Source organism: Phoenix dactylifera, chromosome 18 (genome assembly GCF_009389715.1).
Source record: "Phoenix dactylifera cultivar Barhee BC4 chromosome 18, palm_55x_up_171113_PBpolish2nd_filt_p, whole genome shotgun sequence".
Lineage (NCBI taxonomy): Eukaryota > Viridiplantae > Streptophyta > Magnoliopsida > Arecales > Arecaceae > Phoenix > Phoenix dactylifera.
Window position 1 is genome coordinate 3,491,776 of NC_052409.1, and position 17,145 is coordinate 3,508,920.

The following is a 17,145-nucleotide window of genomic DNA, read 5'->3' on the forward strand; positions in this document are numbered from 1 at the left end:
ATTTTTTTATTCTCTAAACTTTAATTGATATAAATGTTTTAAAATATTTTTTTTATGAGAAAGGTTATGTATTTTCTGAGCTATCGCATCTCTTCAATCTTTCGGATAGAATTTATAAATGGACTATTTTCGGAGTTTTTTCTACAGAAAAAATTTTTCAACTTTCTGCTTTCTATTTTTTCTTCTTTTTTGGGCATCTAAACCTCAAATCTACATGTAGGGAGTGAATCACGTTCTTAGGGTAGTGTATGTCACACGTCTTGATCCAGACAAGCTCTTTTCAATCTTCTGATTTTATTCTAGAAAATTATTTTTTTATAATACTTTTATAAAATAAAAATATAGCAGTCCCTAACAAAATACTTTTTCAACAAAATGCACCTTATAAAATAAGCCTCATCCAGGCAGGCCATATGTTATTGCCAGCAAAGTGCAAGGGATACAATTTCATTCAGTAATGCAGCATTCAAGCCTCTCAGAAAAAGAAACTGGGCTTGTAATCAGACAATCTCACCTCTTTGCATATGGAGGACAACAATTCATATGCAATCTGGGCATCGATTTGCTCCAAAATGATTGATTTAACAAAAGAAACCCCAATCCTCACATATGCCATCCAAATTCCTTTGGAAAAACTCCAAACTTAGGCAGCTTCTGCTTGCTCAGATCCTTCTCCATCCACAGCCACACCAACTACCTTCTCAAGCTTCTTCCAGTCCCCTGTGAAATCTTCCGGGAATTTCTTCTTCAGCCCACTAACCACCCTCTTTGCAGCTCTAACCTTCGATTTCTTCATCAATCCCTCCACCAGAAGCTTTACCGACCATAAATCCGGCACCTTGTGCAGCTTCACACTATCCATGAACACCTCCAAACCCCCATCAAAATCCTCAATTTTACATAAAGAAGCCAAGAAATTCTTGAAAGTCGCAGTATTTGGAGCGCATCCCTTCTCCTCCAAACCCTTGTACACATTCTTTGCCTCCTCGAAGCGGCCATGGCTACAATAGCAGCTCATGAGATAGTTGTAAGTAATAGTGTCGGGCTTCAATCCTGCTGCCTCGATCTCTTTGATCAAATCGAGCACGTCTTGCGGCTTCCCGTCGAGGGCTCGGTGCATCACCCGGACATTATAAGCCGGCAAATCGGGCTTGCAGCCCTTCTTCTGCATCTCCTTCCACAATCCCTCGGCCTCCTCGGGCCTGCCCTCTTTGTAGAAGGAATCCAGAAGGGTGGTGTAGGTGACGGTGGTGACCTCGATTTTTTTCTCCTGCATCTCCTTGAGGACGGCGAGGGCTTTCTTGGTGTCGCCCGCGAGGCAGTAGGACTTGACGAGGATGCCGTAGGAGACCTTGTTCGGGGCGATGGGGAGGCGGCGGGTGAGGTCGGCGAAGAGGTCGGGGACGCGGCTGCGGGAGGCAACAAGGGGGGAGTGGTTGAGGGCGGAGAGGAGGGCGTTGAGGGAGAGGGCAGTGCGGGGGGCTCCGAGGGAGGGTATCTCGTCGAGGGTGCGGAGGGCGCGGTCGAGCATGCCGGCGGCGGCATAGGAAGTGATGACGGCAGCGAGGAAGGGCTCGTCGGAGGCACGGGGGTCCTTCTTGAGCGGCTCGAGGAGGGCCTCGATGTCGGAGAAGCGGCGAGCGCGGGCCAGACGGCGGATAGCGGGGTCGAAGGCGTGGCGGCCTGAGAAGAGCGGGGCGGCGGAGGGAGCGGTCGGAGGTGGAGATGGGGAGGAGGAGAGGAGGCGAAGATGGTGGCGGAGGAGGAGGAGGAGGGAGCGGTGGCTGCGGGAGGAAGCGACAAGCGCCATTGCCGTGTCTTTTTTTCCCAAACGGCTCCGAGAATTGCAATGCCAGATGGCTCTAGGGTTTAAGTTCTGGGCCCTGGGTGGCTGGGCCTGGATCCAACCCAACGTTGCGCGGACATGAGGAATGGGCTCCATATGGAAACTTCGTGGGTTGGACCTGGCCAAAATTACGAGTGCACGAGACCAAATGTTTGTTCCGTGGTTGAGTTCTTTCGCATTTCTCGTATCGTTTTTCGTGGATTAGCATCTCGAGGTCCTTTGATGGGCATAAAGAAATCGTCTTGGTAGCAACCACCAAACCAATAGAACAAAAGTTAGCTCTGCAGCTGGCAACTCCGCTCTAGCCCAAAAGGAGATCTTCTGGAAAGAACGATCGTCAGTCTCTTGGCGGAGATCGCAATACGAAGTTTTTTCAACCTAATCCGGCATCAGACAAATTCGATAAATGGAAAATGACGTCAATCCATTGAGATATGGTATGCTACAAGTGAATATTTGAGACAATAAATGAATCCTCATTTTCGGATGACTGATCCTTCTAATCCAGTCCATCTGATGTCCTTTATTTATTTTTATTTTGATTTCGATATTTTTTTTTATTGTCTATATTAATACGTAAGAAGGCCAGAGAAATTTTTTTTTTTTTCCTAATTCTAATTCTTCGGAGGGAAAAATTCACTTTTTTATCCTGTTGATAGAAGGTTTGTGATTACTAATCATAAATAGAGGTAGGATAAAAAAAATAGATCTGGAGGAAAAAATCAAAAGTTATTACCCGAAACTTCTAACTCTTATTACAAGGTAGCTGCTGGGACAAAAGAATTGAGAAATTTTTTGTTTCTTACTTCTGTCTATGCCTCAATATTCTTTCTTACCATTTCCGGCTGAGGAGAGTTAACTGGGGATAGCTGTTATGATCACAACAGATGAACTGTAAGCCCATAAGCGATCTGATCTGCTTTTCCCGTTAGAAGCATACGCGCAGAGGCTTATTTTGAGAGTTCAGTAGAGCTGTAGTAGCGGGACTAGTAGCTAGCTCCAGTCTTGTAGAGAGCTGTCCTTTCAATAGAAACAGCACAATGTTCAAAGTCTACTAAAATAATTTTAAACTATCATGTCATCACCATGTGAAACAAATTCTTAACAGCCACTTGATGGAGACACACGGAAGGGTCGTATTACATCGAGATGCAACTTTAAGGAAATAATTGAAACTTTTTGAAGTGCCTGTGAAATAATTGAAACTTTTTGAAGTGCCTGTGAAACACGAGCGAAATCGCGGAGGTCAAAAAGTGAATTTTTTTTTTAATTGTACTTTTTAACAAATGTCCAAAAACACAAGTATCATTGGGTCCATAATTTAATACCTTGACAACTAATCGTTTGTTTTCTGATGTTTTGACAACAAATTTTACAAGTTGCACCTAATGTCATATAGCAAACAAATTGTCCATATACACATAACAGGAGCCTCGTAATATTACTCAATGTGTTGAGTTGGGATTGAACAATAATATGTTGCCTATGATGGCTAATGTCCTAGAGTTATCTACATGAAAAGAAAATGTGATCAAAATTGAGCCAACTATGATAAATATTGAAAAGACTTGAGGTTTCTTATGAGAACCTTTTTATGTTTAGATGGATCCTAGGTCCATTATTCTCATATTTTTCATATTAAATCACGATTTGCTTGCTATGTGGAAAAAGTTGGCGATATTTGTAATGTTTTCTGTTAATATGTTTGATAAAATAAGTGCATTTACATGAACTCTCCCTTATCCGTCCATAAGGATGTAGACTATCCATGGTTTTCTAGCGATATTCATTCTGATTTTGAAATAATTTTGAGACAAGTTTGTCATTGCAATAACAAGAAAAACCAATTCCATTTTCATTTTTTGTAAAAACTATTTTTTCCAATATAAATCATTTTAGGTTATAATATTTTTGCTATCCGCGCTCCTTATGAGTAATTTTTACATGTGCAGTGGTCAATGAAGTTAAATGTGCATTCATTTGAGGATAAGGACATATGACCAAATCCAAAAGTGCTACTTTTATGGAGGAGATAAAAAAAATACAATCATTTGTTTATTGCAAATGAAAATAAAGTGGATCTTGGTGAGTGTGAATGATGTTGAAAATTGTTGTCTATGCATCTTAAACAAATTTGTAGGATTCAAAAGAATAACATCTCCAAATCTCTGTAATATCAGCATATTTTAGATATCGCTAGTTACATCCGCACATTTGGCAAACACTGCTCATTTAATATCTAAATGAGAATTATCGGATCCTACAAACAACCATTTAAAATTGGCAATTACATCTTCCTAGTTTCCAAACCTTTCTTGCACAGTTATAATTCAGATTTTGATTGAAAGTGTATGCGGTGATACTTACTAAGGTTCAATGTACATATTACGTGTGGTGACAATTAATAATGGTTAAAAATGTTAAACTATTGTCTTTGGAAAAGATCCTAACAGGTTGTATGTATCTTAAGCATTGTACATTTATGTCAACATTGACTTATGGCATTGAAGTATGAATCTTGGAAAAAAAAATCTTGCTTGCACAAACCCTGATCCCATATGGGACAATAATATTCTTTCCAATGAGAAATGTGACAATAATATTGAGAATAAGATTCATGCACTCTTTTGTTGTACCTTTAACCTTTTGACTCGAACCTTACCGGCCTCTTGGAAAAATGGTAGCGCAAGAGGTGCCATTTCACTTGCTCTCCAGCAATGAAATGTACAAGACTTGGGTGGTGTTTGAAGCAAGACATGAAAACTTTGGATAAATGACATGGATATCAATCAAACTTTTAACAATGAGCACAAATATAATCAAAATAACATTTTTTTTCTTTTTTTAGTAAATTATGAATTTCTCACCTCCATTAAAACTACATCTCTATTTCTATCATCCATGTTTTGCATAATTCAATCACTCAACGTCCCATGCCAGAAAAATAGATTCTACACTTTTCATATATTATCTTTTTTTTTCTTCTTATGGGACTCAGATCGATCAACTCCAAAGCTAATTCTAAGTATTTATGAATACAGGCCAATCCTAATATGTAATTCTATAATTTTGCTGATTGTATTAGTCTAACCAAATAGACGTGGCCAAAATATTTAATCAATTATTACTTATTATTCTATCCTGTGATGCAATTTTAATTGCTATCAAAGATGGTGTATCTACTATTCCAACTTCCAAGTCCTTCACGGAACTTATTTTCCTTGAACTTGGTTACTGATTATTCTATCCCGTGATGCAATTTTAATTGCTATCAAAGATGGTGTATCTGCTATTCCAACTTCCAAGTCCTTCATGGAACTCATTTTTCTTGAACTTCTTGGGCCAACGTCCCAGAATAGCTGGACCACCACCTTTCTGCACGAGCCGTGATGCCAGAACCCAACCCCACGACCGCGCCCGTTCACCGACCGCGCCCGTTACGTTCGCGCGCGTCCCGGGCTATCGTCCACGCGTCCCCCACCCAAAAGGCGGCAGTGTTTTCCCACCGATTGGGCGAGCGCTCGCCTCCGTCTTTCCATATATCTTTTTCTCCTCCCGGGATGCCGGTTATTTTATCCCCCCCCTCGCAAGTAAACGGAGTCCCGCCTCCGTCCTCTCCGTCGAAACCCCACCGACCAAACCCTTGTCGTGGTCCGATCTTTCCGAATTTATTCTACGATCGTCGTCTCGATTTCTTCGAGGTTTCCCCCTTCCAGTGGTGTTCTTGGTCCGGCGTCCATGGAGGTTTCCGCGTCCATCGATCGGAACTCCGGAACCCCTAATCGCAGGCTCTCGAGATTGCGGGCTCTATAGAGGTAGATCCGCTCGAGTTCGAGCGTCTCGAGCCGTGGGCGTTCCGGCTTGGAATCTATGTTTTCGGCTGTTGTTGATGTGAATTGCGCCGCCCAACGTTGGATTGGGGCTGGCGTTTCTTGCGCCTGGAATGCTGGTGCCGCGGGACTCTTTTGGGTTAGCTCTCTCTCAGGTTCGTTGGCGTTCGCCTCTTGTTTTCCCGGACAAATTAGGAGGTGGAGGCATCGGGTATAGAAGAAGGAGACGAAAAGGATTGAGTTTTGGATTAGGTTTGGGTGAGATCCGGAGGTGTGGATCGCAATGCGAGGCGTGCATGCCTCCGGCTGAGAATAAAAATTCAAATTTAGACATTGAGTTCTTGAAATCTACCAGGAAAAGTGTGAGAGCTCAGAAGCATATTGTCGCGAAACAGTTCTCCAACGAACTGGATTACGAGGAATCTGAGCCGATGCAGTTGGCCTCCAGCTTCACAAACTGCCAAGAAGATCCATTGGTGGATAAATTGCGGACTCAGCTCGGAGTGATCCATCCCATCCCATCTCCTCCCATCAACAGGAGCATTGTTGGCTTCTTTGTACTCTTCTTCTTTGTTGGAGTTATCTTTGACAAGATTTGGACGTTTAGGAAGAGGAATAAATCAAGCCAGGATGTACGGAATGGTACCTGGCCTCAGGTGCCGACTAGCTTCTCTTTGTTTCTGGAGAAAGATCTTCAGAGGAAAGAGTCAGTTGAATGGGTCAACATGGTCTTGGGGAAGTTATGGAAGGTGTACAGGTCTGGACTCGAAAATTGGATCGTTGGATCAGTCCAGCCAGTAATAGACGACCTCAGGAAGCCTGATTATGTGCAGAGGGTCGAACTTAAGCAGTTCTCGCTGGGGGATGAACCGTTGTCGGTTAGGAACGTCGAACGGAGGACTTCTCGCCGTGTTAATGACTTGCAGTAAGTTTTTCTTTGTTGTGTGAAACATAAGTTCTGCTAGCAGTTTGGCATGCCAGTTTAATGTAACCTGTTACTGAATTTCTGTTGTCTTTCTAAATATGGAATCATGTCTCATGTTATCTAGCTAAATTTTGATATCTGGTACCCACATCTAGAGTCTCAAATGTTAATAAAATTCTTGGCTAATGTTCCAACTACATGCTTCCATTGAAATTTTATACCATTATTTATTCGAGAAAACAACCCCATCAAGGGGAAAAATTGTTGCACACTGATCTGATTTTCTATATATACTTTTCTCCTGCATCAGGTATCAGATTGGCCTTCGTTATACGGGAGGTGCTCGCATGTTATTGTCCCTATCCTTAAAATTTGGTATTGTCCCCATAGCTGTACCTGTTGGAGTTCGTGATTTTGATATTGATGGGGAGCTTTGGGTTAAGTTACGATTAATACCAACAGAGCCTTGGGTGGGTGCTGTATCATGGGCTTTCGTCTCCCTTCCAAAGATTAAATTTGTGCTGTCACCATTCCGTTTGTTCAACCTTATGGGTATGTTTTAATTTTCTTATGACTACATTTTATTTTCGTATATTTATTACTTTTATTATAAATTTAATTTTTTCATTAAACAGTTAAGACTTTGAAATTTTGTTGTTCAATATGCCAGATAGTAAGCTAATAACTAGAAGGTATTTGCATATGTTCGCTCATTGTAATGCATGGGCATTGATAGAAACATTTTCAGTCATCATCTTGTACATACTTTGCTTATGTGCTCATTATTGTCTGCTTCAATTAATCATATGGTGGGGCATTATTTGTTAATGGCAAGTAACACCCAGAAAGTTGACATTTCACATGGAACCTGGGTGTTTCATTCTGATGTCAATTGGTCAGTTTGAACTTGTGACAGGAGATAGTTTTCAGGCTAACAACTATCAAAAGGCAAGCCAATATAAAGTAAGTAAGAGAGAGAGAGAGAATGGAAGAAGAACATACAATTGTCGAATGGAGCAGGAAATGAAGAAGAAGAATGGAATTAATCTAAATTGAGGTGGCATGAATGGTTGTAATCCATAATAATTATGTATAACACCTTTTAGTAGTGAAATTGGGAATAGCAAAGGCAGCTTGTATAGATTAACCATTAACCCACAATGTTTTGCATAGCAAGTTCATGAGATTTATTGGAACTAGCATTGTCTAATGTTGTGCTTTCCAAGATATGTAGCACCCATGTGAGAGTGTATAGTGGGCTGCACTTTGAGAGGTCTTTAGCTGCTTGAGAAAATGACCATTATAAAAGCATGACTATCTTTCAGCATGTTCAATGCACATGCCTTGGGGAGGGGAGTGGAAAAGGAAAAAAAAATAGGGTAGATTTCCTTGTAAGACTTTTCCCTTAGGAGGGATTTCTTTACTCGACTTCCCTTACCTTTACTGCTCTAAAGATCGGTCGTTCTTTTCAAGCACTCCCTTGTTCCCCTGAGGGCTATTCTTGAATATGAAAAAATGTTCTATTTCTTTTATCGTGCAATCTAAGGTGTTCTCAAACGGTGACGCCTTGTGTTCGGAAGCCACAAGTTGCTCTTGGGAAGGAGAAAGAGACAGCCACTCTTGGAAAAGTTAAAAACAGAAAGGAGGGCAGAGTCCAACTTGGTGGATCAAGATGCACCACCCAGAGTTTGCATTTTACATTCAGAAGACAATTATATCAAGAAGTAGAAGATTTTCTTGCAGATTGATTCACCCTTACAATGAAGATAACAGCGTAGGATGTAGATAGAGATTGTGATTTGATATGGCTTATTTTTCTTTCGAATAATCTACATTTAGTATGATTAATTAATAAGATAACTGATTGGTCTAACACAAATTTGAAATCATTGCACAAGAGATAACCATTATGGGTCATCCCAATAAGGTTGCCATCACCATACAGCAAAAGGTTTATTTTGAATGGTAATCCTTCGAAGACTGTAGCAATCCAGCATTTTGGGAAGGCGGCAGGCATAGTTCACTGATTGTGAAGCTGAGGTGGCATACTTAGAGTCTGTGGTTCTGTATTTCTATTTATAATTGTTTTTCACCAATGAAGCAATAAGAGAGCTATATCATTGTCTCTAAAAGAACTTATGAAGTTCCCCTCAAAAGAGTGCATACCCAATAATGTAATGGGAGTTGATTTTGATGTTTTCCTAGCCTTCACAATTTTGCTGATTATTTTTGTGCATCAGACTGCTAACCGAAGAGGATACATAGAGAAACTGAGATGCTTTTCAGTATTTTTCAGTATTTCTTCAGCATCACAATTTTTTGGGCTAGTTATGTGATGCTAGGCATCACAATTTCTGGTCTTGTTATAAACCACTATATGCAATTTATTCTGATACATTTTAGTCAAAGTCCTTGAAATGTCCATGTGGATATTTATATTGCACAATTACTTTGATGTGTTACTAATGGTAACTTAAATGTTCTTTGCATGGAATCGGCAATTCTTCACCAGCAATTCCTGTTATATCAATGTGAGTAAAGTCATCCATGTTCTTTCTATCTCCTCTCTCTCTCTCTCTCTAACTCATTTGCAAATTCGTTGTTCCTTTACTCTTAGATCTCATTTCTTACTGCATGGCAATGTTGCTATGATTATTATTTTTATTTTTATAAACATTATGCAGAAATCCACATGGCCAGGCCCTTTTCTCAATAAACTTGCGTAACTAGAAGTGGCTAAAACAATTTTATTTTTATAATACCATTTACATTTAATGCATATCTAAAATGGTAAAAGAAACTTGATTTCAATTTTGTCAGCATGTTGAGTATGTCACTATCCTGTCTCCGTGTGATATTTCTTTCTCTCATGGTAATGCCAACTTGTGTTTTTTAAGTTATATCAAGTTTGAACAGGGCTCCGGAAACCTATCATAACTTTAAAAGTGTGCCAAGGGTTTTTATTGTCATCTTGGACAATTTTAGATGCTCTGTTGTTGCAGGTTTTTGCAGGCTAATACTAGTGCATTTAGAAAAATTTGGACACTGCTTTACCTGAGTGGGTCGGAATTACCAGCAACCTAGAATCACTCAACCTCGGTTTAGAGGTATCACCTGACCCTCCTCAAACTGAGGGTGGAGATAATCAGATCTCTAGAACCAAAAGATGCCTCATTCATTTCACTTACACGTATATGGGCATAACACATGGTAATCCCAATATTAGCATATCTACTTCTTGTGTCTGCCATCTTATTTGTATCCTTCGTTATCTGGATTTACCATATCAACATATATGAAACATGTTATATCTAAATTTGTGTTTGTGGCCATGCTTCTTACATGGTTGCTGTCTCTTAAGACACTTTAAGAAATGATTTCTATATGAAATGTTTGGGTTTCAATATCTAAATTTGTGTTTGTGGCCATGCTTCTTACATGGTTGTTGTCTCTTAATACACGTTAAGAAACAATTTCTATATGAAGTGTTTGGGTTTCCAATGGGACTCAAAAAGGCAACAGTTTTAACTTTCAACCCAACTAAAGATTTTCAGCCTGTAGCCCTACATGAGAAATCTCTTGAATTGTTTTATATCCTAAATACTTCTTTTAAGACACAACATACTCTGTGACTCGCACACCATATTTTGTTGGTGAGGATGGTGAATATATTATGATAGGTGAACGTAGAGACCAGAAATGGCATCTTATATAAGTAGCGAAGTAGATATATCTTCAATATGGATTTATATGAGTTCTTCAAAAGGTGGTGCGTAAGGTGCTACATTAGTGGACGCGATGTAGCTCCTAAAAACACATGTTTAAATTTTTTTAGTATGTTCTGTGAATATCTGGGCATACCCTTGTTAATTAATTGTTACTAGGGTCCAATCCTTTTATCCCTTTCCTATTTTATTTGCATGCTATGGTGTTTCTTCTTTTGACTCATCTAACCCCTCATTGTCTTTGAGTGGATTTTCATATTTTTGTTTTCGACTGAAAAAGTATCTTATGTTTCATCAAGTGCTATGCTTTACATTTTCCCGTTTGTGCTTTCACCCATTATGCAAACATGATAAGTCTCCTCTCTTTATGAAAATTGCAGCCAAAACTGATGTTTGTCGATTATTCATGCTATCATATGATGATATATTACTTTGGTTTGTTATGCTACATTCTGAGCTAAAAGCTTTACTTTTCTTCTTTCTAGGTTCCTGACGAAGCTTCTAACTGAAGATTTGCCTCGACTTTTTGTGCGTCCAAAAAAAATTGTCCTTGACTTTCAGAAAGGAAAAGCACTTGGCCCTTTTTCAGATGATTCTAAAACTGATGCAATTCAGGAAGGAAATAAAGATTTTGTTGGAGAGCTATCAGTGACTCTAGTTGATGCTCAGAAACTTGCTTATGTCATATTTGGTACCTGTTCTTACCTTAAGAGAAAAGTTTCTTTGCCATTGATCTTCTATTGCATGTAAAAAGAGGCCCAACTCTTCTGTTTTTATAAGTCCTTCCTTTTACATGTCAATTAAAAAATACAGTATTTATGGCAATTTTTGATATTTAGCCTTTGTTTTGGTTGACCTGCTGAATGTGATTCTGATTCTGGGCATCTCTACAGGAAGTCAGTGCATACCTATAGTTCTTTTATTTTGTTAGTTTCAGAAGCATGCATTGTCAAGTGGAATCATGTTTTCAGATGTATTGTTTTAAAATGGTTTATATTTTTTGTTTTGTAATCATTTTTTTTATTTTATATTTTAGCAAAATTTGATTTACCCATGCATGCATGAGCAGGGAAGACAGATCCATATGTTGTTTTAAGTTTGGGCGATCAGGTAATTCGAAGCAAGAAAAATAGCCAAACAACGGTCATCGGGCCACCTGGAGAGCCCATCTGGAATCAGGTAAGCCTTCTTTATTGTAAGCATTTTTCAGTCAAGTGCTGAACTTTTAAGGTGATGTATATTTTGGCATGTGAACAGGATTTTCATATGCTTGTTGTGAATCCTAGGAAGCAGAAATTATATATCCAAGTAAAGGACTCCTTTGGATTCATGGATTTCACTATTGGCACAGGCGAGGTAAAGTATTGCTATGTTGAATGGTTGATCCATCAGAAGTGGTTAATTAATAAATTTGACCATGTATCATTCACATTGTTGTCCATGCTTAATACATCTGTAACAACACCCTCAACAAATGTCATATAAAACCGTTTTTAGATCTTGAATAGAAGTTGTATGAGACGTGTTGTCCTGTAACATAAGATTAAGATTCTCAAGTGAAGATGCTTCCATTAGTAGCTGGCTTCAGAAGTTCTAATATAATATTTTTCTTTGAGAATGCTTACCATGTATTTGAGTAACTCATTTTAAACTTTGCATTTGAATCTTACCTTAACTACCCCACTCTGATTTATCTGAGATTATCATGTCGAACACTGATAATTTATTGTTATCGATAAGATACTCTTTTTTAAAATAATAATAGGGATGATTTATGTTTTGGTTGTCTACATATGATCTTCATTGGCTTGGAGAAAGCTTATGTTATTTTACCAAGAAAGGCAAGTTGGTGGCTTTAAGAAGGAAAAATGTGCAAATAAAGGATACTTTGAAATCATTAAGGACGTGTGATGGGAAAGTGACAAGCATTTGGAGTAGCTGTAAACTTGAATAGATAAGGCAGGGCCCTGAATCTATGGTTTAGGCTTTATGTTTATATTTTTTTTTCTTCAGTTTCATATTAGGTATCTTTCTGTTGTTTGTAATTCATATTCATTATGACTTTCATTGTTTACTAGGTTGAGCTAGGATCTCTTCAAGATACAGTACCAACAGACAGAATTGTAGCTTTACAAGGAGGTTGGGGATTGTTTAGGAACCGATCTTCTGGGGAAATATTACTGCACCTCACATACAAGGCATATGTTGAGGACGAAGAAGATGATAACGTAAAAACAGAATATGCAGATGGTGATGCATCTGATGACGAGATGCTAGACTATGAACATGCAAATGGCACATCTGGACAAAGTAAAAGTGACCCTGATGAAAAGGAAAGAGAATCATTTATGGATGTCCTAGCAGCTCTGCTTGTAAGTGAGGAATTTCAAGGCATAGTGGCATCTGAAACAGGAATTCCAAAAATTCCTGAGGAGTCCAATTATTCAGAATCAACAATATCAAGAGCCCGTGGTCGTAATGCTGAGACCTCACGTCTTGAACCTGATAGTGTTTCAAGTGGTGTCAGAGGTAATGCCAATTTTTTTCCTATTTCTCGTTGATATATGCATTAAACAGCAAACTTCATAAATTTTTTATATTGTGATTTAACTTTTGTTTTATTTTTGCAGAGTCAACATTAGTTTGGCTTGCTGTGATAACAACTATAGCTGTGCTGATCTCTATTAATGTTGGTGGTTCAAGTTTCTTCAATCCGTAATATCATTCAAAATACCTGTGAGCAGCTGAAACATCCTATTTGATTAAATCAAGAAATTCTCAAAAACTCATCATCTTGAACCTTCTTGCACTTTAAAATCCTGAGGAAGCTATCTTTGCCTACCTGCTCTTTATACATTGTAAAAGCGATATCACCAGTTTGAAGGCTACATTTTATTTTTGTGATGACCTGTGCATTTTTGACCTTAGGAAATCAAGTTTAACAACTACTCGCAGGAGTATCCAGCCAGTCTTTTTGGATCTATATATGCTGGAAACTGTGTTGCTACTGGCTACTTTTCTGAGGGTGAACCCCTACATATTTTCATGGTTGAAACTTGTCAATAAACTTGTTGATTTCATTTTTTGTTTTTATTGGCAGACTCCCTTTTCAGTCCTTTCTGCACATTGGGCTTGAAAGTTATGTGACAATCTCGAGGTATTTTAAATAGCGATGGAGTAAATGACAATTTATTCATTTTCAGTGATGTTCATGCCCTCATTTTATCAAGAAATGTTTTCTTTGCTCTTAGCCTCTTACTATTATGCAGATGTATAAACTGGACCCTAATGCCTATCCACACAGTTCAATCTTAAATATGAATATTCCCATTTTGGATGTTTCTTAAAGAAGTTCCTTCTAATTTTTCTTTATCTTATTCGAATAATTATACTGCAGGGTCGTGTGCTTAATTCGATGATCTGCTATAATTAATCATTTAACTGTACATACAGGACATTGCACACAGTCTATTCTTAATGAATGTCATAAGATAAGTGCACAAAAAAGATCTGAAATTTGGGTGGAGGAAAATCACTATACCTGCTTTGCTTGTATAAATCTTGTAAAATATGTGCGAGCAAAATAAAGTATTAGCTATTACTTGAGGATGAGTTTAACAGTACCCAGCACCTGATCTATTAGCTTTTCGAGACTCTGGTGATTATGACGAATGGGATCTTTTTATTATTCTTTTGTTCACAACTGATGGATGAATTACTTTAATCTACTTTTAGAAGCTTGTACTTATAGATATAATCGGCTAGATCTAATCTTTATTTTTTCAATTCTGTATTTTGTTTGAATTTGCTGGCCCTTCTTTTATGGCAATAAATTTAAATTATTCCTGAGAATGATTAGATGTTTACTGAAAAGTCATTCTGTTCGCAGGCGCGGCAAAGAACATTTCAAGGTAGAGTGATAATCAAGTAATACAATGTTTTCTTGTGACTGCATTCTGTCTTCCTTTCTGGTGTAATTCAACTTACTAGCAGAGGAACAGGCTTGTGGTGGCACCATCCCCCACCCCCCCCCCCCCCCCCCCCCCCCCCCCCCTCCTCCCCTTTTTATTTTCCACTGATGCTTGTAATTTTGTTATCCATACCTCATGTTGATATGCCATAACACTTGTATTTCTGAATTTTCTTGACTCTGTCAATGTGTAACTGAAAAAGCATTAGTTTTTGGTTGGTTTTGTTTGTGCAGAAACCTGGGGAATAAATTCTGTCGATAATTTATGTTCTTCGACTTCTCTTTCTAAGATACCATTCTGAATTGTAAACATGCATGCATATTCTTTTTGCTTGCGAAGCATCTCTAGTCCGGCTAAAAATTATGCACTCAGTAGACTGATCTTTTTCTATTGATGATGTATCAAATGGTTGAAATCTCTTTTCATGGATGGTTTCTTCCCTTGTATGTTGCCTATTTTGAAGTCCTGTAAAAATTGAGATTGGAAGCACATCTGATATTTTTATTTTAAGATCGTTTTGGTCACATGGATGACTCATATTTCTAGTGTGAATACATCCAAAAAAAGTCAAAAGATAACAACTCTTGAAGCGTTCTAGGCAGCTTCCTCTCATCTACCCAGAGGGCTCCCTCGAAGTGGTTATTGATATACGAGACCACCCAATCCGTAGCTGGTTATTGATATACGAGACCACCCAATCCGTAGCTCCGTTAGTCTTTCTATAAACATGCTTAATCTGGAAGGCAACATCTCCACCTACTATGGCCCGAATATTCTTGAGCAATGGGTGGCAGGCTGGCAGCTACTTATGTCGCCGGTGCATCTCTGGGACCAGCCAATCACCATAGCCGAGTCGCCCTCAAGCAAGACTGCTAACCTAAAGCACACGCCAGGCTTGACATAGCGTTGCCCAAGCAGTCTTCAACTCTGCCCCATTCGCCGTCAGAAAGTCTCGAAACTTTCTTCTCTCCACCTTATCGGTGTAGACCCTATCACTTCTCTTCGCATTAGGCTCCTGGGTGCATTTGAAGCTTCCAGCAACCAAAGTCAAGATCCTTTGAGACACAAGATTGGTGATCTCACCCTAGAGAGCCCTCCTCACCTTGTAATTAGTACTAGTATATACTCTAGATATAATCCAAGGAGTTTCATTAGGTTCTGAAATTATGATTATAACTTGCTGGGGGCAGTGGAACACATCCACAATAGCGACACCCTACTTCCATAAGACCATGATGCCCTCCGACAGGCCTCGAGACTCCACAGCAAAGGACTCCCAAGTAGCCAAAAGGCGACGCTGAGCATGACAGAAGCTGTCTTCAGAAAGCCGCATCTTATACAAAAAACAGATGTCCTGGCCATTTACCTGGACCAGTCTTCTAAACGAGGTGTTGAAGAAGGGCTTGATAGCTCCCCTGCAATTCTACACAAGGATCTTCATTTTGCACCATGCTGCAATTTCGGCCCTTGTGCCTCGCCGCACAGGGCCCCATCACCCAACATCTCTAACTGGGCCGACCCATCACCAATCCCCTCACCATCAATCCTTTCCGAGTCGCCCCCCAGCACCGCCATCCTGGCCCTTCTCACCGCTAATTGGTGGTCTAGAGGGGCAGTAGTGGAGCCCGAATTCAGCCCGCCAACCCACCGCCATTAGCCTCCTTTCCTGCCACCTCCGCCCGAAATCCTCACATTCAACTTGGCCTGGGCCTCACCTCCGGACGTCACAAGGCTTGGAGTAGCCCCGAGAGACCTCACATCCACCGGCTCCGTTGGAGTCGGAGAAGAGTCAAGGGTTGCCAGGTTTGTAGTTCGGGCTCATTGGGGAAGATGCTGGCGTATGGGCGAACGGGGGAAGCCCCGTGCTCCTGCACACCCGAGCCCCAGTCAGGCCCAGCCTTTTGCTTGGGCACCACGGGTGCACCCCGCTCGTCCGCATGAGTGGTCCGGCCCGCACTCCCAGGGCGACCCACATTTGAATAGTCCGGGCCTACCCCGACCGAACTGGTCACTAGGCTCCTGGGCCTTTTGTTTGATAGACCCAGGCCTACGTCCATCATCAGCACCTATGGGCCGGCCTGCACCCTGGCCAGCCCAATACTACCTGCGTCATCCGCTGAGTCGACTAAGTTAGTCGGCGGGTCAAAACTCGACCCGACTCGGCGATTACCTTGAGTCATTCCCAACCCTGAGCCCGAGTCACCCCCCTCATCGGCCGGCCAATCCTTCGGGGGTGGAACGTCGCCGCGCCATTTTCCCCGGCTTTTGCCAACCGTCCAAGTCCGATGGCAAGCCGAGAGAACTTAGGCAGTTGGGCGGGGACTACAGCTTGGAGGAGGATGACTTAGGGGTTGACTCAGTCATTTTTTTCGGCTGCGGCGGCCTCTTTGTGCAGCTCGCGAGGGCCGAATCCTCATGGCCGCCAACTAATGGCCAAAGATCGGCTGCCGGGACTCCTCGCCAGAGATCGAGTCCTGCTCCCCGTGGCCTCCATCGATTTCCATCACCACGAGGCTAGGGGACCACGTCTGCTCCTACCCCTCCTTCTCCATCATCAGCGTCGGAAACCTACAGGCCGCTTCGGCATGCTCGATTTGCCTGCAACCGTAGCAGAAGTCGGGCATGTTCTCGGAGACGAAGGGATGCCAAAGCACCCTCACCTTCTTCTTGATCTGAATGCAGGGCAACAACGGCGCAGTGGCATCGATGGCCACTTTAACTCTAGCAAAACTCATCACCTTCTACTGCTCCGTTGTCCCGTCGACGGCCAGCAATTGGCCAGCCACCATAGCTATCCGAAGGATCGTCTCACTCGACCAATACTCCACCGGCATCCTTGGTAGCAGGA

At 40.8% G+C, this 17,145-nt stretch overlaps 2 protein-coding genes across 8 annotated transcripts; one reads left to right on the forward strand and one right to left on the reverse strand.

Annotated features, from left to right (window-relative positions):
* Positions 1 to 382: 382 nt before the first annotated feature.
* Positions 383 to 1,856, reverse strand: LOC103724284 (pentatricopeptide repeat-containing protein At4g36680, mitochondrial-like). The gene has a single exon (XM_039115406.1). The coding sequence runs from the start codon at positions 1,808 to 1,810 to the stop codon at positions 644 to 646; it is 1,167 nt and encodes a 388-aa protein (XP_038971334.1). The 5' UTR covers positions 1,811 to 1,856; the 3' UTR covers positions 383 to 643.
* A 3,549-nt stretch (positions 1,857 to 5,405) lies between these two features.
* Positions 5,406 to 14,608, forward strand: LOC103723727 (tricalbin-3-like). 7 transcript variants are annotated; one of them, XM_039115410.1, is made up of 12 exons: positions 5,406 to 6,601; positions 6,912 to 7,153; positions 9,114 to 9,132; positions 10,812 to 11,017; positions 11,396 to 11,505; positions 11,584 to 11,682; positions 12,405 to 12,855; positions 12,957 to 13,062; positions 13,255 to 13,351; positions 13,427 to 13,483; positions 14,216 to 14,237; positions 14,531 to 14,608. In XM_039115410.1, exons 1-8 carry the CDS (start codon positions 5,790 to 5,792, stop codon positions 13,043 to 13,045), a joined length of 2,028 nt encoding a protein of 675 aa, XP_038971338.1. In that variant the 5' UTR covers positions 5,406 to 5,789; the 3' UTR covers positions 13,046 to 13,062; positions 13,255 to 13,351; positions 13,427 to 13,483; positions 14,216 to 14,237; positions 14,531 to 14,608. The 7 variants fall into 7 exon arrangements, with proteins under 7 accessions (XP_038971338.1, XP_038971337.1, XP_038971340.1 ...); XM_039115409.1 differs by having other exon boundaries at positions 13,255 to 13,483; XM_039115412.1 differs by lacking the exon at positions 13,255 to 13,351.
* Positions 14,609 to 17,145: the final 2,537 nt, after the last annotated feature.